Source organism: Bombina bombina, chromosome 12 (genome assembly GCF_027579735.1).
Source record: "Bombina bombina isolate aBomBom1 chromosome 12, aBomBom1.pri, whole genome shotgun sequence".
Taxonomy (NCBI): domain Eukaryota; kingdom Metazoa; phylum Chordata; class Amphibia; order Anura; family Bombinatoridae; genus Bombina; species Bombina bombina.
In genome coordinates, this window is record NC_069510.1 from 10,242,278 (window position 1) to 10,267,331 (window position 25,054).

General features: G+C 45.4%; 1 protein-coding gene across 1 annotated transcript in view; it reads right to left on the minus strand.

Annotated features, from left to right (window-relative positions):
• Positions 1-25,054, minus strand: part of MED27 (mediator complex subunit 27) — a 742,931-nt gene that overhangs the window by 76,936 nt on the left and 640,941 nt on the right. Inside the window, exon 6 of the mRNA XM_053695497.1 lies at positions 9,896-9,937. Within this exon, the coding sequence (XP_053551472.1) occupies positions 9,896-9,937 (42 nt within the window). The remainder of the gene's footprint in view (positions 1-9,895; positions 9,938-25,054) is intronic.

Sequence of the window (25,054 nt, forward strand, 5' to 3'; positions counted from 1 at the left end):
CAAACCTGCCCCTCTCCTACTGATAATCCTCACCAAATCTGCCCCTCTCCTACTGATGAGCCTCGCCAGACCTGCCCCTCTACCACTGATGAGCCTCACCAAACCTGCCCCTCTCCTACTGATGAGCCTCACCAAACCTGCCCCTCTCCTACTGATGAGCCTCACCAAACCTGCCCCTCTCCTACTGATAATCCTCACCAAATCTGCCCCTCTCCTACTGATGAGCCTCACCAAACCCGCCCCTCTCCCACTGATGAGCCTCACCAAACCTGCCCCTCTCCTACTGATGAGCCTCACCAAACCTGCCCCTCTCCTACTGATAATCCTCACCAAACCTGCCCCTCTCCTACTGATAATCCTCACCAAACCTGCCCCTCTCCTACTGATAATCCTCACCAAACCTGCCCCTTCCCTACTGATGAGCCTCACCAAATCTGCCCCTCTCCGACTGATGAGCCTCACCAAACCTGCCATTCTCCTACTGATGAGCCTCACTAAACCTGCCCCTCTCCTACTAATAATACTCAACAAATCTGTCCCTCTTCTACTGATGAGCCTCACCAAACCTGCCCCTCTCCTACTAATAATACTCACCAAATCTGCCCCTCTACCACTGATGAGCCTCACCAAACCTGCCCCTCTCCTACTGATGAGCCTCATCAAACCTGCCCCTCTCCTACTGATAATCCTCACCAAATTTGCCCCTCTCCTACTTATGAGCCTCATCAAACCTGCCCCTCTCCTACTGATAATCCTCACCAAATTTGCCCCTCTCCTACTGATGAGCCTCACCAGACCTGCCCCTCTCCCACTGATGAGCCTCACCAAACCTGCCCCTCTCCTACTGATGAGCCTCACCAAACCTGCCCCTCTCCTACTGATGAGCCTCACCAAACCTGCCCCTCTCCTACTGATGAGCCTCACCAAACCTGCCTCTCCAGTACTGAAATGTAATTTCTAGCTAAAACAAAGTAAACATAAAGTTTCCTAGCCCACATGCCAGCTGACCTAAATGGGGCAAAGCACATACCCCTCTGACTAAAAGGTATCTGTAACCCTTACAATAGACTACTTTGAAATAGGGAATGCTTGGGGTGAATCAGTAATGGATAACTTTACAATAATAAATAAAGATGTATAAAACAGATTTCGTGAGAACGAAGCATTGCAGGCCCCTCTGGCAAGTCAGGGGTTGAACAAAGCACACTGACTAATAAGACAATGTTGCTGACACAGCTCTGGTTGGGAAATGAAAGGCAGAATGAATTCATCTTGAAGCGGTGTGACGAGACTGCAGGGTAGAGGTCTCCCCAATTTCAACGCCTTAAAAAGGTCAGAGCTGCAGTCTACTGGGAGTAGCTCGTTCATCTGATTCTCTGACAGCTCTGCTGGGTTTACAAGCAATGATCCGGCTACATGTAGGTGTTATAGCAAAGCTGATAGAGCTGTCTAGCAGATCCCAGGGGCAGCTATGGGTAAACAGGGGTTAATCTAGTACAGCAAACCGATTCCATGCACGACCACATTCCGAACAGTGTGATTACTTTCTCATATTAAATAATAATTTCATTCATTAATTAAATCAACATTGTATCGACAAACAAATACCCAGGTGAATGTAGAGGTGTCTGTCTCACAGCTACCTGACAATACAAAGCAAATGAATTCTAATGACTCTGTCCAGTCTCTGAAGATCAGCAAGGGCGAACAAGGAGCTTTCCTTAACCCTCGGCAATTGGGTTCAGCTATGGATATAGCAAACGTAGACTGGGACAAGCGGACATCTCTGTGTGATGATTTAAGTGAGAACAAGCTTGTCTCTAACTCTGCGCAGGAAATGGTAAATACATTTAAAGAAATGACTAAATGGGTCTCAGCACGACTGGGTGGTAAATGTGTGATAGGAAGAAACCCAGTAACGCAGTGGGAATAAGCATGAAGATATCACATTTAATTGGCCCCTTAACCACTCAGACTGTGTTGTTGGCCCTATAATAGGGTGGGTCTTGCAGAAAGCAGAGAGAAAAGCTATCACAACAGGCCTTACTCATGGAGGCATCGGGCTATAGCGCATCCTTAAAGATACACTGTACCCCATTTTTTATTTCATGATTCTGATAGAACATGCAATTTTAAACAATTTTCCAATTTACTTTTTTATCAAGTTTGCTTCACTCTCTCAGTATGTTTTGTTGAAAAATGTTACCAAGATAAGCTAAGGAGCAGCAGTCCATAACTGTGAGCTAGCTGAACACATCTGGTGAGCCAATGAAAAAAAGTATATATATAGCCACTAATCACCAGCTAGCTGTCAATAGCGCATTGCTGGTTCTGAGCATACCTATACATATGTTTATACAAACGGTATTTTATGAATATAGACAAACGCAATAACATAAGGATTTACTAAACTCCTATTGGCAGTCAGTAAAAAGCATAGATGTAGCATTGTCAACCAATACACATGAAAACAATTGTTTGACGTTATATATAGGTTATTGTTATATTTAAATGGAATAGCACAAGACTACCCTGCACTCCGGATAGGAGGATAAAAAAGCCCATATGCAATGTTAACTATAAAGTTTTTACTACAAGAGAATTATAGTCTGCCTTTATATAAAGGCTACTGAATAAATAATACATGTAATAACGTAAGGCTCTGATTGGAGGTTAGTGAAATGCACACAAAGTATTATTTAATTTACTAAACTGTATTGGAACTTAGTGAAAAGACGACATGCGGTATCAAATATAAATGTAAAATGCTTATAATACATAAAGAACAGTTTGACTTTATATTTAGGCTACTGGTAGATTTAAATAGCTCTTGAAAACAGAATTTATGTTTACCTGATAAATTACTTTCTCCAACGGTGTGTCCGGTCCACGGCGTCATCCTTACTTGTGGGATATTCTCTTCCCCAACAGGAAATGGCAAAGAGCCCAGCAAAGCTGGTCACATGATCCCTCCTAGGCTCCGCCTACCCCAGTCATTCGACCGACGTTAAGGAGGAATATTTGCATAGGAGAAACCATATGGTACCGTGGTGACTGTAGTTAAAGAAAATAAATTATCAGACCTGATTAAAAAAACCAGGGCGGGCCGTGGACCGGACACACCGTTGGAGAAAGTAATTTATCAGGTAAACATAAATTCTGTTTTCTCCAACATAGGTGTGTCCAGTCCACGGCGTCATCCTTACTTGTGGGAACCAATACCAAAGCTTTAGGACACGGATGAAGGGAGGGAGCAAATCAGGTCACCTAAATGGAAGGCACCACGGCTTGCAAAACCTTTCTCCCAAAAATAGCCTCAGAAGAAGCAAAAGTATCAAACTTGTAAAATTTGGTAAAAGTGTGCAGTGAAGACCAAGTCGCTGCCCTACATATCTGATCAACAGAAGCCTCGTTCTTGAAGGCCCATGTGGAAGCCACAGCCCTAGTGGAATGAGCTGTGATTCTTTCGGGAGGCTGCCGTCCGGCAGTCTCGTAAGCCAATCTGATGATGCTTTTAATCCAAAAAGAGAGAGAGGTAGAGGTTGCTTTTTGACCTCTCCTTTTACCGGAATAAACAACAAACAAGGAAGATGTTTGTCTAAAATCCTTTGTAGCATCTAAATAGAATTTTAGAGCGCGAACAACATCCAAATTGTGCAACAAACGTTCCTTCTTTGAAACTGGTTTCGGACACAGAGAAGGTACGATAATCTCCTGGTTAATGTTTTTGTTAGAAACAACTTTTGGAAGAAAACCAGGTTTAGTACGTAAAACCACCTTATCTGCATGGAACACCAGATAAGGAGGAGAACACTGCAGAGCAGATAATTCTGAAACTCTTCTAGCAGAAGAAATTGCAACTAAAAACAAAACTTTCCAAGATAATAATTTAATATCAACAGAATGCAAGGGTTCAAACGGAACCCCCTGAAGAACTGAAAGAACTAAATTGAGACTCCAAGGAGGAGTCAAAGGTTTGTAAACAGGCTTAATTCTAACCAGAGCCTGAACAAAGGCTTGAACATCTGGCACAGCGGCCAGCTTTTTGTGAAGTAACACAGACAAGGCAGAAATCTGTCCCTTCAGGGAACTTGCAGATAATCCTTTTTCCAATCCTTCTTGAAGGAAGGATAGAATCCTAGGAATCTTAACCTTGTCCCAAGGGAATCCTTTAGATTCACACCAACCGATATATTTTTTCCAAATTTTGTGGTAAATCTTTCTAGTTACAGGCTTTCTGGCCTGAACAAGAGTATCGATAACAGAATCTGAGAACCCTCGCTTCGATAAGATCAAGCGTTCAATCTCCAAGCAGTCAGCTGGAGTGAAACCAGATTCGGATGTTCGAACGGACCCTGAACAAGAAGGTCTCGTCTCAAAGGTAGCTTCCAAGGTGGAGCCGATGACATATTCACCAGATCTGCATACCAAGTCCTGCGTGGCCACGCAGGAGCTATCAAGATCACCGACGCCCTCTCCTGATTGATCCTGGCTACCAGCCTGGGGATGAGAGGAAACGGCGGGAACACATAAGCTAGTTTGAAGGTCCAAGGTGCTACTAGTGCATCCACTAGAGCCGCCTTGGGATCCCTGGATCTGGACCCGTAGCAAGGAACTTTGAAGTTCTGACGAGAGGCCATCAGATCCATGTCTGGAATGCCCCACAGCTGAGTGACTTGGGCAAAGATTTCCGGATGGAGTTCCCACTCCCCCGGATGCAATGTCTGACGACTCAGAAAATCCGCTTCCCAATTTTCCACTCCTGGGATGTGGATAGCAGACAGGTGGCAGGAGTGAGACTCCGCCCATAGAATGATTTTGGTCACTTCTTCCATCGCCAGGGAACTCCTTGTTCCCCCCTGATGGTTGATGTACGCAACAGTTGTCATGTTGTCTGATTGAAACCGTATGAACTTGGCCCTCGCTAGCTGAGGCCAAGCCTTGAGAGCATTGAATATCGCTCTCAGTTCCAGAATATTTATCGGTAGAAGAGATTCTTCCCGAGACCAAAGACCCTGAGCTTTCAGGGATCCCCAGACCGCGCCCCAGCCCATCAGACTGGCGTCGGTCGTGACAATGACCCACTCTGGTCTGCGGAATGTCATCCCTCGTGACAGGTTGTCCAGGGACAGCCACCAACGGAGTGAGTCTCTGGTCCTGTGATTTACTTGTATCTTCGGAGACAAGTCTGTATAGTCCCCATTCCACTGACTGAGCATGCACAGTTGTAATGGTCTTAGATGAATGCGTGCAAAAGGAACTATGTCCATTGCCGCTACCATCAACCCGATCACTTCCATGCACTGAGCTATGGAAGGAAGAGGAACGGAATGAAGTATCCGACAAGAGTCTAGAAGTTTTGTTTTTCTGGCCTCTGTCAGAAAAATCCTCATTTCTAAGGAGTCTATTATTGTTCCCAAGAAGGGAACCCTTGTTGACGGAGATAGAGAACTCTTTTCCACGTTCACTTTCCATCCGTGAGATCTGAGAAAGGCCAGGACAATGTCCGTGTGAGCCTTTGCTTGAGGAAGGGACGACGCTTGAATCAGAATGTCGTCCAAGTAAGGTACTACAGCAATGCCCCTTGGTCTTAGCACAGCTAGAAGGGACCCTAGTACCTTTGTGAAAATCCTTGGAGCAGTGGCTAATCCGAAAGGAAGCGCCACGAACTGGTAATGTTTGTCCAGGAATGCGAACCTCAGGAACCGATGATGTTCCTTGTGGATAGGAATATGTAGATACGCATCCTTTAAATCCACCGTGGTCATGAATTGACCTTCCTGGATGGAAGGAAGAATAGTTCGAATGGTTTCCATCTTGAACGATGGAACCTTGAGAAACTTGTTTAAGATCTTGAGATCTAAGATTGGTCTGAACGTTCCCTCTTTTTTGGGAACTATAAACAGATTGGAGTAGAACCCCATCCCTTGTTCTCTTAATGGAACAGGATGAATCACTCCCATTTTTAACAGGTCTTCTACACAATGTAAGAATGCCTGTCTTTTTATGTGGTCTGAAGACAACTGAGACCTGTGGAACCTCCCCCTTGGGGGAAGTCCCTTGAATTCCAGAAGATAACCTTGGGAGACTATTTCTAGCGCCCAAGGATCCAGAACATCTCTTGCCCAAGCCTGAGCGAAGAGAGAGAGTCTGCCCCCCACCAGATCCGGTCCCGGATCGGGGGCCAACATTTCATGCTGTCTTGGTAGCCGTGGCAGGTTTCTTGGCCTGCTTACCCTTGTTCCAGCCTTGCATTGGTCTCCAAGCTGGCTTGGCTTGAGAAGTATTACCCTCTTGCTTAGAGGACGTAGCACTTTGGGCTGGTCCGTTTCTACGAAAGGGACGAAAATTAGATTTATTTTTTGCCTTGAAAGGCCGATCCTGAGGAAGGGCGTGGCCCTTACCCCCAGTGATATCAGAGATAATCTCTTTCAAGTCAGGGCCAAACAGCGTTTTCCCCTTGAAAGGAATGTTAAGTAGCTTGTTCTTGGAAGACGCATCAGCCGACCAAGATTTCAACCAAAGCGCTCTGCGCGCCACAATAGCAAACCCAGAATTCTTAGCCGCTAACCTAGCCAATTGCAAAGTGGCGTCTAGGGTGAAAGAATTAGCCAATTTGAGAGCATTGATTCTGTCCATAATCTCCTCATAAGGAGGAGAATCACTATCGACCGCCTTTATCAGCTCATCGAACCAGAAACATGCGGCTGTAGCGACAGGGACAATGCATGAAATTGGTTGTAGAAGGTAACCCTGCTGAACAAACATCTTTTTAAGCAAACCTTCTAATTTTTTATCCATAGGATCTTTGAAAGCACAACTATCCTCTATGGGTATAGTGGTGCGTTTGTTTAAAGTGGAAACCGCTCCCTCGACCTTGGGGACTGTCTGCCATAAGTCCTTTCTGGGGTCGACCATAGGAAACAATTTTTTAAATATGGGGGGAGGGACGAAAGGAATACCGGGCCTTTCCCATTCTTTATTAACAATGTCCGCCACCCGCTTGGGTATAGGAAAAGCTTCTGGGAGCCCCGGCACCTCTAGGAACTTGTCCATTTTACATAGTTTCTCTGGGATGACCAACTTGTCACAATCATCCAGAGTGGATAATACCTCCTTAAGCAGAATGCGGAGATGTTCCAACTTAAATTTAAATGCAATCACATCAGGTTCAGCTTGTTGAGAAATGTTCCCTGAATCAGTAATTTCTCCCTCAGACAAAACCTCCCTGGCCCCATCAGACTGGGTAAGGGGCCCTTCAGAAATATTATTATCAGCGTCGTCATGCTCTTCAGTATCTAAAACAGAGCAGTCGCGCTTACGCTGATAAGTGTTCATTTTGGCTAAAATGTTTTTGACAGAATTATCCATTACAGCCGTTAATTGTTGCATAGTAAGGAGTATTGGCGCGCTAGATGTACTAGGGGCCTCCTGAGTGGGCAAGACTCGTGTAGACGAAGGAGGGAATGATGCAGTACCATGCTTACTCCCCTCACTTGAGGAATCATCTTGGGCATCATTGTCATTGTCACATAAATCACATTTATTTAAATGAATAGTAATTCTGGCTTCCCCACATTCAGAACACAGTCTATCTGGTAGTTCAGACATGTTAAACAGGCATAAACTTGATAACAAAGTACAAAAAACGTTTTAAAATAAAACCGTTACTGTCACTTTAAATTTTAAACTGAACACACTTTATTACTGCAAATGCGAAAAAACATGAAGGAATTGTTCAAAATTCACCAAATTTTCACCACAGTGTCTTAAAGCCTTAAAAGTATTGCACACCAAATTTGGAAGCTTTAACCCTTAAAATAACGGAACCGGAGCCGTTTTGAACTTTAAACCCTTTACAGTCCCTGGTATCTGCTTTGCTGAGACCCAACCAAGCCCCAAGGGGAATACGATACCAAATGACGACTTCAAAAGTCTTTTCTAAGTATCAGAGCTCCTCTCACATGCGACTGCATGCCATGCCTCTCAAAAACAAGTGCGCAACACCGGCGCGAAAATGAGGCTCTGCCTATGCTTTGGGAAAGCCCCTAAAGAATAAGGTGTCTAAAACAGTGCCTGCCGATATTATTATATCAAAATACCCAGATAAAATGATTCCTCAAGGCTAAATATGTGTTAATAATCAATCGATTTAGCCCAAAAAAAGTCTACAGTCTTAATAAGCCCTTTTTTGAAGCCCTTATTTACGATCGTAATAAACATGGCTTACCGGATCCCATAGGGAAAATGACAGCTTCCAGCATTACATCGTCTTGTTAGAATGTGTCATACCTCAAGCAGCAAGAGACTGCTCACTGTTCCCCCAACTGAAGTTAATTGCTCTCAACAGTCCTGTGTGGAACAGCCATGGATTTTAGTGACGGTTGCTAAAATCATTTTCCTCATACAAACAGAAATCTTCATCTCTTTTCTGTTTCTGAGTAAATAGTACATACCAGCACTATTTCAAAATAACAAACTCTTGATTGAATAATAAAAACTACAGTTAAACACTAAAAAACTCTAAGCCATCTCCGTGGAGATGTTGCCTGTACAACGGCAAAGAGAATGACTGGGGTAGGCGGAGCCTAGGAGGGATCATGTGACCAGCTTTGCTGGGCTCTTTGCCATTTCCTGTTGGGGAAGAGAATATCCCACAAGTAAGGATGACGCCGTGGACCGGACACACCTATGTTGGAGAAATGACGCTATTTTACTATCCGACAATCTGATTGGAAGTTAGAGAAAAACCTGCACAGAATAACAATAATAAAAAATAAAATAAATCATGGATAATCATGTTTTGATGGGTTTATGCATAGGGTATTGATACATTATATACAGTAAATATTAGCTGCAATAGAATAGAAAAACTTGTATTTTTATTAGAGGTTAGTGAAAAGCCTATCCGTAGTATTAACTGCAAACACATAGTTTGTTCTATGCCCTGTTTGTACTGTAAAAATGTTTTTTTTTTCTATTTAATTTGCCTCAATAATTTATTTTAACTGCTTATAATGTACAAAATTGGTTACAAATAGCCCCTTTACCTTTATTTTGACATTCAAAATAGCTGAATTTTGCCTGTAGTTTCCCCACCTATTTATAACATCTCAATACCTAAGTATTAGCTATATGCATGTGGTGTAAACATAGCCAGCATCAGTAATTGCACCCCCAGTGGGGGTTAGGAGAGATAAGTAATATGTTAATTTGCAATTGTTCTAAGTATTGGGGTTTGGTATATAGACTGGGATAAGATAAGGAAGCTTTTGTGTGTACAGAAAGTGATAAGATAAGGAGGATTGCTTTCCCTGCAAAGTCAGTCTATTTTAATGTGATAATCAAATATTACAAAATCAAAAAGTGAAGCATAATTTATTTTATTTTTATTTTTATTTTTTTTCACTTTTTTATTTTGTAATATTTGATGATCACATTTATTTCACTATTTTTCTTTGTGGTATTTGGTATATTTATTGTACAGTCTATTTAATGGGCTGTGGTTTAAAATAACAAAAAAGCTATTGTGTATACAAAAATAAACCTAAAAGGAGTCATTTCTGCTGCATACTGTTTGTATAACAATTCATTTAAAACACATTAGAGGGAAACAATTTTACAATACACTGATAGACTGATTTAGGTAGGCCTATTGGTTCCCACTATATGTATCTCTCTCCCATGCCCTATAAACATATCTACTTATCTCTCTAAATCTGTGCTGTCTCTATAGATGGCTATCTGTCAGTATACACCCCCGATAAAACATAACATTCTAGTAAGAAGATCCCACTTGGTATCTGGGAACTGTGTACATAATCTATAGTCTATTGTATGCCAGCCTACAGTTTAGGTCATCATCAAATAAAAAAAAAAACAAGTCAGTTCTTACCTTTTGGAAAACTTGGTAATTGGATTTCGACCATATGTCAAGCTGCAATAACAAAACAGGAATGTGTGTGTTAGGGGAAATGTTACAACTATGGCACAGTTTACAAGTGGTGCGCTAGCAATATTGCTTCACTGGGCTAGGATTAGTGCGCAAATTGATTCTAGAAGTCCCTGGTAAAACTGAATACCCCAGAGTTACTGACTCCCTGTAGCCTCTCTCCTATACACAACATGTGGTCTGTTACTGACTCCCTGTAGCCTCTCTCCTATACACAACATGTGGTCTGTTACTGACTCCCTGTAGCCTCTCTCCTATACACAACATGTGGTCTGTTACTGACTCCCTGTAGCCTCTCTCCTATACACAACATGTGGTCTATTACTGACTCCCTGTAGCCTCTCTCCTATACACAACATGTGGTCTGTTACTGACTCCCTGTAGTCTTTCTCCTATACACATGTGGTCTGTTACTGACTCCCTGTAGCCTCTCTCCTATAAACATGTGGTCTGTTACTGACTCCCTGTAGCCTCTCTCCTATACACAACATGTGGTCTGTTACTGACTCCCTGTAGCCTCTCTCCTATACACAACATGTGGTCTGTTACTGACACCCTGTAGCCTCTCTCCTATACACAACGTGGTCTGTTACTGACTCCCTGTAGCCTCTCTCCTATACACAACATGTGGTCTGTTACTGACTCCCTGTAGCCTCTCTCCTATACACATGTGGTCTGTTACTGACTCCCTGTAGCCTCTCTCCTATACACAACATGTGGTCTGTTACTGACTCCCTGTAGCCTCTCTCCTATACACAACATGTGGTCTGTTACTGACTCCCTGTAGCCTCTCTCCTATACACAACATGTGGTCTGTTACTGGCTCCCTGTAGCATCTCTCCTATACACAACATGTGGTCTGTTACTGGCTCCCTGTAGCCTCTCTCCTATACACAACATGTGGTCTGTTACTGGCTCCCTGTAGCATCTCCTATAACACAACATGTGGTCTATTACTGACTCCCTGTAGCCTCTCTCCTATACACAACATGTGGTCTGTTACTGACTCCCTGTAGTCTCTCTCCTATACACATGTGGTCTGTTACTTACTCCCTGTAGCCTCTCTCCTATACACAACATGTGGTCTGTTAATGACTCCATGGAGCCTCTCTCCTATACACAACATGTGGTCTGTTACTAACTCCCTGTAGCCTCTCTCCTATACACAACATGTGGTCTGTTACTGACTCCCTGTAGCCTCTTTCCTATACACAACATGTGGTCTGTTACTGACTCCCTGTAGCCTCTCTCCTATACACAACATGTGGTCTGTTACTGACTCCCTGTAGACTCTCTCCTATACACAACATGTGGTCTGTTACTGACTCCCTGTAGCCTCTCTCCTATACACAACATGTGGTCTGTTACTGACTCCCTGTAGCCTCTCTCCTATACACAACATGTGGTCTGTTACTGACACCCTGTAGTCTCTCTCAAACACACAACATGTGGTCTGTTACTGACTCCCTATAGCCTTTCTCCTATACATAACATGTGGTCTGTTACTGACTCCCTATAGCCTTTCTCCTATACATAACATGTGGTCTATTACTGACTCCCTGTAGCCTCTCTCCTATACACAACATGTGGTCTGTTACCGACTCCCTGTAGCCTCTCTCCTATACACAACATGTGGTCTGTTACTGACTCCCTATAGCCTTTCTCCTATACACATGTGGTTTGTTACTGACACCCTGTAGCCTCTCTCCTATACACATGTGGTCTGTTACTGACACCCTGTAGCCTCTCTCCTATACACAACATGTGGTCTGTTACTGACACCCTGTAGTCTCTCTCCTATACACAACATGTGGTCTATTACTGACTCCCTGTAGCCTCTCTCCTATACACAAGATGTGGTCTGTTACTGACCCCCTGTAGCCTCTCTCCTATACACATGTGGATTGTTACTGACACCCTGTAGCCTCTCTCCTATACACATGTGGTCTGTTACTGACTCTCTGTAGCCTCTCTCCTATACACAACATGTGGTCTGTTACTGACTCTCTGTAGCCTCTCTCCTATACACAATATGTGGTCTGTTACTGACTCCCTGTAGCCTCTCTCCTATACACATGTGGTCTGTTACTGACTCCCTGTAGCCTCTCTCCTATACACAACATGTGGTCTGTTACTGACTCCCTGTAGCCTCTCTCCTATACACAACATGTGGTCTGTTACTGACTCCCTGTAGCCTCTCTCCTATACACAACATGTGGTCTGTTACGGACTCCCTGTAGCCTCTCTCCTATACACAACATGTGGTCTGTTACTGACTCCCTGTAGCCTCTCTCCTATACACAACATGTGGTCTGTTACTGACAGCCTGTAGCCTCTCTCCTATACATAACATGTGGTCTATTACTGACTCCCTGTAGCCTCTCTCCTATACACAACATGTGGTCTATTACTGACTCCCTGTAGCCTCTCTCCTATACACAACATGTGGTCTGTTACTGACTCCCTGTAGCCTCTCTCCTATACACATGTGGTCTGTTACTGACTCCCTATAGCCTTTCTCCTATACATAACATGTTGTCTGTTACTGACTCCCTGTAGTCTCTCTCCTATACACATGTGGTTTGTTACTGACACCCTGTAGCCTCTCTCCTATACACAACATGTGGTCTGTTACTGACACACTGTAGCCTCTCTCCTATACACAACATGTGGTCTGTTACTGACTCCCTGTAGCCTCTCTCCTATACACATGTGGTTTGTTACTGACACCCTGTAGCCTGTCTCCTATACACAACATGTGGTCTGTTACCGACTCCCTGTAGCCTCTCTCTTACTGACTCCCTGTAGCCTCTCTCCTATACACAACATGTGGTTTGTTACTGGCTCCCTGTAGCCTCTCTCCTATACACAACATGTGGTCTGTTACTAACTCCCTGTAGCCTCTCTCCTATACACAACATGTGGTCTGTTACTGACTCCCTGTAGCCTCTCTCCTATACACAACATGTGGTCTGTTACTGACTCCCTGTAGCCTCTCTCCTATACACAAGGTGTGGTCTGTTACTGACTCCCTGTAGTCTCTCTCCTATACACAACATGTGGTCTGTTACTGACCCCCTGTAGCCTCTCTCCTATACACAAGATGCGGTCTGTTACTGACTCCCTGTAGCCTCTCTCCTATACACAAGATGTGGTATGTTACGGACTCCCTGTAGTCTCTCTCCTATACACATGTGGTCTGTTACTGTCTCCCTGTAGTCTCTCTCCTATACACATGTGGTCTGTTACTGACTCCCCGTAGCCTCTCTCCTATACACAAGATGCGGTCTGTTACTGACTCCCTGTAGTCTCTCTCCTATACACAAGATGCGGTCTGTTACGGACTCCCTGTAGTCTCTCTCCTATACACATGTGGTCTGTTACTGTCTCCCTGTAGTCTCTCTCCTATACACATGTGGTCTGTTACCGACTCCCCGTAGCCTCTCTCCTATACACAAGATGCGGTCTGTTACTGACTCCCCGTAGTCTCTCTCCTATACACAAGATGCGGTCTGTTACTGACTCCCTGTAGTCTCTCTCCTATACACATGTGGTCTGTTACTGACTCCCTGTAGCCTCTCTCCTATACACAACATGTGGTCTGTTACGGACTCCCTGTAGCCTCTCTCCTATACACAACATGTGGTCTGTTACTGACTCCCTGTAGCCTCTCTCCTATACACAACATGTGGTCTGTTACTGACACCCTGTAGCCTCTCTCCTATACACAACATGTGGTCTGTTACTGACTCTCTGTAGCCTCTCTCCTATACACAACATGTGGTCTGTTGCTGGTAACCTGTAGCCTTTCTCCTATACACAAGATGTGGTCTGTTGCTGGTAACCTGTAGCCTTTCTCCTATACACAAGATGCGGTCTGTTACTGACTCCTTGTAGCCTCTCTCCTATACATAACATGTGGTCTGAAACTGACACCCTGTAGCCTCTCTACTATACACATGTGGTTTGTTACTGACTCCCTGTAGCCTCTCTCCTATACACATGTGGTTTGTTACTGACTCCCTGTAGTCTCTCTCCTATACACATGTGGTTTGTTACCGACTCCCTGTAGCCTCTCTCCTATACACATGTGGTTTGTTACTGACTCCCTGTAGCCTCTCTCCTATACACATGTGGTTTTTTACTGACTCCCTGTAGCCTCTCTCCTATACACATGTGGTTTGTTACTGACTCCCTGTAGTCTCTCTCCTATGCACATGTGGTTTGTTACTGACTCCCTGTAGCCTCTCTCATATACACAACACGCGGTCTGTTACTGACTCCTTATAGTCACTCTCCTATACACAACATGTGGTCTGTTACCGACTCCCTGTAGCCTCTCTCCTACACACAACATGCAGTCTGTTACTGACTCCCTGTAGCCTCTCTCCTATACACATGTGGTCTGTTACTGACTCTCTGTTGCCTCTCTGTTGCCTCTCTCCTATACACAACATGTGGTCTGTTACTGACTCCCTGTAGCCTCTCTCCTATACACAACATGTGGTCTGTTACTGACTTCCTGTAGCCTCTCTCCTATACACATGTGGTCTGTTACTGACTCCCTGTAGCCTCTCTCCTATACACAACATGTGGTCTGTTACTGACTCCCTGTAGCCTCTCTCCTATACACAACATGTGGTCTGTTACTGACTCCCTGTAGCCTCTCTCCTATAACACAACATGTGGTCTATTACTGACTCCCTGTAGCCTCTCTCCTATACACAACATGTGGTCTGTTACTGACTCCCTGTAGTCTCTCTCCTATACACATGTGGTCTGTTACTGACTCCCTGTAGCCTCTCTCCTATACACAACATGTGGTCTGTTAATGACTCCATGGAGCCTCTCTCCTATACACAACATGTGGTCTGTTACTGACTCCCTGTAGCCTCTCTCCTATACACACATATGTGGTCTGTTACTGACTCCCTGTAGCCTCTCTCCTATACACAACATGTGGTCTGTTACTGACTCCATGTAGCCTCTCTCCTATACACAACATGTGGTCTGTTACTGACTCCCTGTAGCCTCTCTCCTATACACAACATGTGGTCTGTTACTGACTCCCTGTAGCCTCTCTCCTATACACAACATGTGGTCTGTTACTGACACCCTGTAGCCTCTCTCATATACACAACATGTGGTCTGTTACTGACTCCCTATAGCCTTTCTCCTATACATAACATGTGGTCTGTTACTGACTCCCTATAGCCTTTCTCCTATACATAACATGTGGTCTATTACTGACTCCCTGTAGCCTCTCTCCTATACACAACATGTGGTCTGTTACCGACTCCCTGTAGCCTCTCTCCTATACACAACATGTGGTCTGTTACTGACTCCCTATAGCCTTTCTCCTATACACATGTGGTTTGTTACTGACACCCTGTAGCCTCTCTCCTATACACATGTGGTCTGTTACTGACACCCTGTAGCCTCTCTCCTATACACAACATGTGGTCTGTTACTGACACCCTGTAGCCTCTCTCCTATACACAACATGTGGTCTATTACTGACTCCCTGTAGCCTCTCTCCTATACACAAGATGTGGTCTGTTACTGACCCCCTGTAGCCTCTCTCCTATACACATGTGGATTGTTACTGACACCCTGTAGCCTCTCTCCTATACACATGTGGTCTGTTACTGACTCTCTGTAGCCTCTCTCCTATACACAACATGTGGTCTGTTACTGACTCTCTGTAGCCTCTCTCCTATACACAATATGTGGTCTGTTACCGACTCCCTGTAGCCTCTCTCATATACACATGTGGTCTGTTACTGACTCCCTGTAGCCTCTGTCCTATACACAACATGTGGTCTGTTACTGACTCCCTGTAGCCTCTCTCCTATACACAACATGTGGTCTGTTACTGACTCCCTGTAGCCTCTCTCCTATACACAACATGTGGTCTGTTACTGACTCCCTGTAGCCTCTCTCCTATACACAACATGTGGTCTGTTACTGACAGCCTGTAGCCTCTCTCCTATACACAACATGTGGTCTGTTACTGACTCCCTGTAGCCTCTCTTCTATACACAACATGTGGTCTGTTACTGACTCCCTATAGCCTTTCTCCTATACATAACATGTTGTCTGTTACTGACTCCCTGTAGTCTCTCTCCTATACACATGTGGTTTGTTACTGACACCCTGTAGCCTCTCTCCTATACACAACATGTGGTCTGTTGTTACCGACACACTGTAGCCTCTCTCCTATACAAAACATGTGGTCTGTTACTGACTTCCTGTAGCCTCTCTCCTATACACATGTGGTTTGTTACTGACACCCTGTAGCCTCTCTCCTATACACAACATGTGGTCTGTTACTGACTCCCTGTAGCCTCTCTCTTACTGACTCCCTGTAGCCTCTCTCCTATACACAACATGTGGTTTGTTACTGGCTCCCTGTAGCCTCTCTCCTATACACAACATGTGGTCTGTTACTAACTCCCTGTAGCCTCTCTCCTATACACAACATGTGGTCTGTTACTGACTCCCTGTAGCCTCTCTCCTATACACAACATGTGGTCTGTTACTGACTCCCTGTAGCCTCTCTCCTATACATAACATGTGGTCTGTTACTGTCTCCCTGTAGTCTCTCTCCTATACACATGTGGTCTGTTACTGACTCCCTGTAGCCTCTCTCCTATACATAAGATGCGGTCTGTTACTGACTCCCTATAGTCTCTCTCCTATACACAACATGTGGTCTGTTACTGACTCCCTGTAGCCTCTCTCCTATACACAAGATGCGGTCTGTTACTGACTCCCTGTAGCCTCTCTCCTATACACAAGATGCGGTATGTTACGGACTCCCTGTAGTCTCTCTCCTATACACATGTGGTCTGTTACTGTCTCCCTGTAGTCTCTCTCCTATACACATGTGGTCTGTTACTGACTCCCCGTAGCCTCTCTCCTATACACAAGATGCGGTCTGTTACTGACTCCTTGTAGTCTCTCTCCTATACACAAGATGCGGTCTGTTACGGACTCCCTGTAGTCTCTCTCCTATACACATGTGGTCTGTTACTGTCTCCCTGTAGTCTCTCTCCTATACACATGTGGTCTGTTACTGACTCCCTGTAGCCTCTCTCCTATACACAAGATGTGGTCTGTTACTGACTCCCTGTAGTCTCTCTCCTTTACACAAGATGCGGTCTGTTACTGACTCCCTGTAGTCTCTCTCCTATACACATGTGGTCTGTTACTGTCTCCCTGTAGTCTCTCTCCTATACACATGTGGTCTGTTACTGACTCCCTGTAGCCTCTCTCCTATACACAAGATGCGGTCTGTTACTGACTCCCTGTAGCCTCTCTCCTATACACATGTGGTCTGTTACTGACTCCCTGTAGCCTCTCTCCTATACACAACATGTGGTCTGTTACTGACTCCCTGTAGCCTCTCTCCTATACACAACATGTGGTCTGTTACTGACTCCAAGTAGCCTCTCTCCTATACACAACATGTGGTCTGTTACTGACACCCTGTAGCCTCTCTCCTATACACAACATGTGGTCTGTTACTGACTCTCTGTAGCCTCTCTCCTATACACAACATGTGGTCTGTTGCTGGTAACCTGTAGCCTTTCTCCTATACACAAGATGTGGTCTGTTACTGACTCCTTGTAGCCTCTCTCCTATACATAACATGTGGTCTGTTACTGACACCCTGTAGCCTCTCTACTATACACATGTGGTTTGTTACTGACTCCCTGTAGCCTCTCTCCTATACATAAGATGCGGTCTGTTACTGACTCCCTGTAGTCTCTCTCCTATACACAACATGTGGTCTGTTACTGACTCCCTGTAGCCTCTCTCCTATACACAAGATGCGGTCTGTTACTGACTCCCTGTAGCCTCTCTCCTATACACAAGATGCGGTATGTTACGGACTCCCTGTAGTCTCTCTCCTATACACATGTGGTCTGTTACTGTCTCCCTGTAGTCTCTCTCCTATACACATGTGGTCTGTTACTGACTCCCCGTAGCCTCTCTCCTATACACAAGATGCGGTCTGTTACTGACTCCCTGTAGTCTCTCTCCTATACACAAGATGCGGTCTGTTACGGACTCCCTGTAGTCTCTCTCCTATACACATGTGGTCTGTTACTGTCTCCCTGTAGTCTCTCTCCTATACACATGTGGTCTGTTACTGACTCCCCGTAGCCTCTCTCCTATACACAAGATGTGGTCTGTTACTGACTCCCTGTAGTCTCTCTCCTATACACAAGATGCGGTCTGTTACTGACTCCCTGTAGTCTCTCTCCTATACACATGTGGTCTGTTACTGTCTCCCTGTAGTCTCTCTCCTATACACATGTGGTCTGTTACTGACTCACTGTAGCCTCTCTCCTATACACAAGATGCGGTCTGTTACTGACTCCCTGTAGCCTCTCTCCTATACACATGTGGTCTGTTACTGACTCCCTGTAGCCTCTCTCCTATACACAACATGTGGTCTGTTACTGTCTCCCTGTAGCCTCTCTCCTATACACATGTGGTCTGTTACTGACTCTCTGTAGCCTCTCTCCTATACACAACATGTGGTCTGTTACTGACTCCCTGTAGTCTCTCTCCTATACACATGTGGTCTGTTACTGACTCCCTGTAGCCTCTCTCCTATACACATGTGGTCTGTTACTGACTCCCTGTAGCCTCTCTCCTATACACATGTGGTCTGTTACTGACTCCCTGTAGCCTCTCTCCTATACACAACATGTGGTCTGTTACTGACTCCCTGTAGCCTCTCTCCTATACACAACATGTGGTCTGTTACTGACTCCAAGTAGCCTCTCTCCTATACACAACATGTGGTCTGTTACTGACACCCTGTAGCCTCTCTCCTATACACAACATGTGGTCTGTTACTGACTCTCTGTAGCCTCTCTCCTATACACAACATGTGGTCTGTTGCTGGTAACCTGTAGCCTTTCTCCTATACACAAGATGCGGTCTGTTACTGACTCCTTGTAGCCTCTCTCCTATACATAACATGTGGTCTGTTACTGACACCCTGTAGCCTCTCTACTATACACATGTGGTTTGTTACTGACTCCCTGTAGCCTCTCTCCTATACATAAGATGCGGTCTGTTACTGACTCCCTGTAGTCTCTCTCCTATACACAACATGTGGTCTGTTACTGACTCCCTGTAGCCTCTCTCCTATACACAAGATGCGGTCTGTTACTGACTCCCTGTAGCCTCTCTCCTATACACAAGATGCGGTATGTTACGGACTCCCTGTAGTCTCTCTCCTGTACACATGTGGTCTGTTACTGTCTCCCTGTAGTCTCTCTCCTATACACATGTGGTCTGTTACTGACTCCCCGTAGCCTCTCTCCTATACACAAGATGCGGTCTGTTACTGACTCCCTGTAGTCTCTCTCCTATACACAAGATGCGGTCTGTTACGGACTCCCTGTAGTCTCTCTCCTATACACATGTGGTCTGTTACTGTCTCCCTGTAGTCTCTCTCCTATACACATGTGGTCTGTTACTGACTCCCCGTAGCCTCTCTCCTATACACAAGATGTGGTCTGTTACTGACTCCCTGTAGTCTCTCTCCTATACACAAGATGCGGTCTGTTACTGACTCCCTGTAGTCTCTCTCCTATACACATGTGGTCTGTTACTGTCTCCCTGTAGTCTCTCTCCTATACACATGTGGTCTGTTACTGACTCCCTGTAGCCTCTCTCCTATACACAAGATGCGGTCTGTTACTGACTCCCTGTAGCCTCTCTCCTATACACATGTGGTCTGTTACTGACTCCCTGTAGCCTCTCTCCTATACACAACATGTGGTCTGTTACTGACTCCCTGTAGCCTCTCTCCTATACACAACATGTGGTCTGTTACTGACTCCAAGTAGCCTCTCTCCTATACACAACATGTGGTCTGTTACTGACACCCTGTAGCCTCTCTCCTATACACAACATGTGGTCTGTTACTGACTCTCTGTAGCCTCTCTCCTATACACAACATGTGGTCTGTTGCTGGTAACCTGTAGCCTTTCTCCTATACACAAGATGCGGTCTGTTACTGACTCCTTGTAGCCTCTCTCCTATACATAACATGTGGTCTGTTACTGACACCCTGTAGCCTCTCTACTATACACATGTGGTTTGTTACTGACTCCCTGTAGCCTCTCTCCTATACACATGTGGCTTGTTACTGACTCCCTGTAGCCTCTCTCCTATACACATGTGGTTTGTTACTGACTCCCTGTAGCCTCTCTCCTATACATATGTGGTTTGTTACTGACTCCCTGCAGCCTCTCTCCTATACACATGTGGTTTGTTACTGACTCCCTGTAGCCTCTCTCCTATACACAACACGCGGTCTGTTACTGACTCCTTATAGTCACTCTCCTATACACAACATGTGGTCTGTTACTGACTCCCTGTAGCCTCTCTCCTATACACATGTGGTCTGTTACTGACTCTCTGTTGCCTCTCTGTTGCCTCTCTCCTATATACAACATGTGGTCTGTTACTGACTCCCTGTAGCCTCTCTCCTATACACAACATGTGGTCTGTTAATGACTCCCTGTAGCCTTTCTCCAATACACAACATGTGGTCTGTTACTGACTCCCTGTAGCCTCTCTCCTACACACAACATGTGGTCTGTTACTGACTCTCTGCAGCCTCTCTCCTATATACAATGTGTGGTCTGATACTGACTCTCTGCAGCCTCTCTCCTATACACAACATGTGGTCTGTTACTGACTCCCTGTAGCCTCTCTCCTATACACAACATGTGGTCTGTTACTGACTCCCTGTAGCCTCTCTCCTATACACAACATGTGGTCTGTAACTGACACCCTGTAGCCTCTCTCCTATACACAACATGTGGTCTGTTACTGACTCTCTGTAGCCTCTCTCCTATACACAACATGTGGTCTGTTACTGACTCCCTGTAGCCTCTCTCCTATACACAACATGTGGTCTGTTACTGACTCCCTGTAGCCTCTCTCCTATACACATGTGGTCTGTTACTGACTCCCTGTAGCCTCTCTCCTATACACAACATGTGGTCTGTTACTGACTCCCTGTAGCCTCTCTCCTATACACAACATGTGGTCTGTTACTGACCCCCTGTAGCCTCTCTCCTATACACAACATGTGGTCTGTTACTGACTCCCTGTAGCCTCTCTCCTATACACAACATGTGGTCTGTTACTGACACCCTGTAGCCTCTCTCCTATACACAACATGTGGTCTGTTACTGACTCCCTGTAGCCTCTCTCCTATACACAACATGTGGTCTGCTACTGACTCCCTGTAGCCTCTCTCCTATACACAACATGTGGTCTGTTACTAACTCCCTGTAGCCTCTCTCCTATACACAACATGTGGTCTGTTACTGACTCCCTGTAGCCTCTCTCCTATACACAACATGTGGTCTGTTACTAACTCCCTGTAGCCTCTCTCCTATACACAACATGTGGTCTGTTACTGACTCCCTGTAGCCTCTCTCCTATACATAACATGTGGTCTATTACTGACTCTCTGCAGCCTCTCTCCTATATACAATGCGTGGTCTGATACTGACTCTCTGCAGCCTCTCTCCTACATACAATGTGTGGTTTGTTACTGGCTCCCTGTAGCATCTCCTATACACAACATGTGGTCTGTTACTGACTCCCTGTAGCCTCTCTCCTATACACAACATGTGGTCTGTTACTGACTCCCTGTAGCCTCTCTCCTATACACAACATGTGGTCTGTAACTGACTCCCTGTAGCCTCTCTCCTATACACATGTGGTCTGTTACTGACTCTCTGTAGCCTCTCTCCTATACACAACATGTGGTCTGTTACTGACTCCCTGTAGCCTCTCTCCTATACACAACATGTGGTCTGTTACTGACTCCCTGTAGCCTCTCTCCTATACACATGTGGTCTGTTACTGACTCCCTGTAGCCTCTCTCCTATACACAACATGTGGTCTGTTACTGACTCCCTGTAGCCTCTCTCCTATACACAACATGTGGTCTGTTACTGACCCCCTGTAGCCTCTCTCCTATACACAACATGTGGTCTGTTACTGACTCCCTGTAGCCTCTCTCCTATACACAACATGTGGTCTGTTACTGACTCTCTGTAGCCTATCTCCTATACACATGTGGTCTGTTACTGACTCCCTGTAGCCTCTCTCCTATACACAACATGTGGTCTGTTACTGACTCCATCTCCTAAAAAAAACATGAAGTCTATTACTAACTTATATACACTGCATGTGGTTTGTTACTGAGCTACCCTGCAGCTCTTCTCCTCCACACTACGTGGTTTGCTACTGAGCTACCCTGCAGCCCTTCTCTTACACACATGTGGTTTGTTACTGAGCTACCCTGCAGCCCTACTCCTCCACACTGCATGTGGTTTGCTACTGAGCTACCCTGCATCCCTTCTCCTCCACACTACATGTGGTTTGTTACTGAGCTACCCTGCAGCCCTTCTCCTCCACACTACATGTGGTTTGCTACTGAGCTACCCTGCAGCCCTTCTTTTACACACTACATGTGGTTTATTACTGAGCTACCCTGCAGCCCTTCTCTTACACACTGCATGTGATTTGTTACTGAGCTACCCTGCAGCCCTTCTCCTCCACACTACATGTGGTTTGTTACTGAGCTACCATGCAGCCCTTCTCTTACACACATGTGGTTTGTTACTGAGCTACCCTGCAGCCCTTCTCTTACACACTGCATGTGGTTTGTTACTGAGCTACCCTGCAGCCCTTCTCTTACACACATGTGGTTTGTTACTGAGCTACCCTGCAGCCCTTCTGTTACACACTACATGTGGTTTGTTACTGAGCTACCCTGCAGCCCTTCTCTTACACACTGCATGTGGTTTGTTACTGAGCTACCCTGCAGCCCTTCTCTTACACACTACATGTGGTTTGTTACTGAGCTACCCTGCAGACCTTCTCTTACACACTGCATGTGGTTTGTTACTGAGCTACCCTGCAGCCCTTCTCCTCCACACTACATGTGGTTTGTTACTGAGCTACCATGCAGCCCCTCTCCTATAAACAGCATGTGGTCTTTTACTGACTCTCTGTGACCCCTCTCCGATAGACAGTATGTGGTCTTTTACTGACTCTCTGTGACCCCTCTCCGATACACAGTATGTGGTCTTTTACTGACTCTCTGTGACCCCTCTCCGATACACAGTATGTGGTCTATTACTGACTCTCTGTGACCCCTCTCCGATACACAGTATGTGGTCTATTACTGACTCTCTGTGACCCCTCTCCGATACACAGTATGTGGTCTATTACTGACTCTCTGTGACCCCTCTCCTATACACAGTATGTGGTCTATTACTGACTCTCTGTGACCCCTCTCCGATACACAGTATGTGGTCTATTACTGACTCTCTGTGACCCCTCTCCGATACACAGTATGTGGTCTTTTCCCGACTCTCTGTGACCCCTCTCCTATACACAGTATGTGGTCTATTACTGACTCTCTGTGACCCCTCTCCTATACACAGTATGTGGTCTATTACTGACTCTCTGTGACCCCTCTCCGATACACAGTATGTGGTCTTTTCCTGACTCTCTGTGACCCCTCTCCGATACACAGTATGTGGTCTTTTACTGACTCTCTGTGACCCCTCTCCGATACACAGTATGTGGTATTTTACTGACTCTCTGTGACCCCTCTCCGATACACAGTATGTGGTCTTTTACTGACTCTCTGTGACCCCTCTCCGATACACAGTATGTGGTATTTTACTGACTCTCTGTGACCCCTCTCCGATACACAGTATGTGGTCTTTTACTGACTCTCTGTGACCCCTCTCCGATACACAGTATGTGGTCTTTTACTGACTCTCTGTGACCCCTCTCCGATACACAGTATGTGGTCTTTTACTGACTCTCTGTGACCCCTCTCCGATACACAGTATGTGGTATTTTACTGACTCTCTGTGACCCCTCTCCGATACACAGTATGTGGACTTTTACTGACTCTCTGTGACCCCTCTCCGATACACAGTATGTGGTCTTTTACTGATTCTCTGTGACCCCTCTCCGATACACAGTATGTGGTCTTTTACTGACTCTCTGTGACCCCTCTCCGATACACAGTATGTGGTCTTTTACTGACTCTCTGTGACCCCTCTCCTATACACAGTATGTGGTCTATTACTGACTCTCTGTGACCCCTCTCCTATACACAGTATGTGGTCTATTACTGACTCTCTGTGACCCCTCTCCGATACACAGTATGTGGTCTTTTCCTGACTCTCTGTGACCCCTCTCCGATACACAGTATGTGGTCTTTTACTGACTCTCTGTGACCCCTCTCCGATACACAGTATGTGGTATTTTACTGACTCTCTGTGACCCCTCTCCGATACACAGTATGTGGTCTTTTACTGACTCTCTGTGACCCCTCTCCGATACACAGTATGTGGTATTTTACTGACTCTCTGTGACCCCTCTCCGATACACAGTATGTGGTCTTTTACTGACTCTCTGTGACCCCTCTCCGATACACAGTATGTGGTCTTTTACTGACTCTCTGTGACCCCTCTCCGATACACAGTATGTGGTCTTTTACTGACTCTCTGTGACCCCTCTCCGATACACAGTATGTGGTATTTTACTGACTCTCTGTGACCCCTCTCCGATACACAGTATGTGGACTTTTACTGACTCTCTGTGACCCCTCTCCGATACACAGTATGTGGTCTTTTACTGATTCTCTGTGACCCCTCTCCGATACACAGTATGTGGTCTTTTACTGACTCTCTGTGACCCCTCTCCGATACACAGTATGTGGTCTTTTACTGACTCTCTGTGACCCCTCTCCGATACACAGTATGTGGTCTTTTACTGACTCTCTGTGACCCCTCTCCTATAAACAGTATGTGGTCTTTTACTGACTCTCTGTGACCCCTCTCCTATAAACAGTATGTGGTCTTTTACTGACTCTCTGTGACCCCTCTCCTATACACAGTATGTGGTCTTTTACTGATTCTCTGTGACCCCTCTCCTATAAACAGTATGTGGTCTTTTACTGACGCTCTGTGACCCCTCTCCGATACACAGTATGTGGTCTATTACTGACTCTCTGTGACCCCT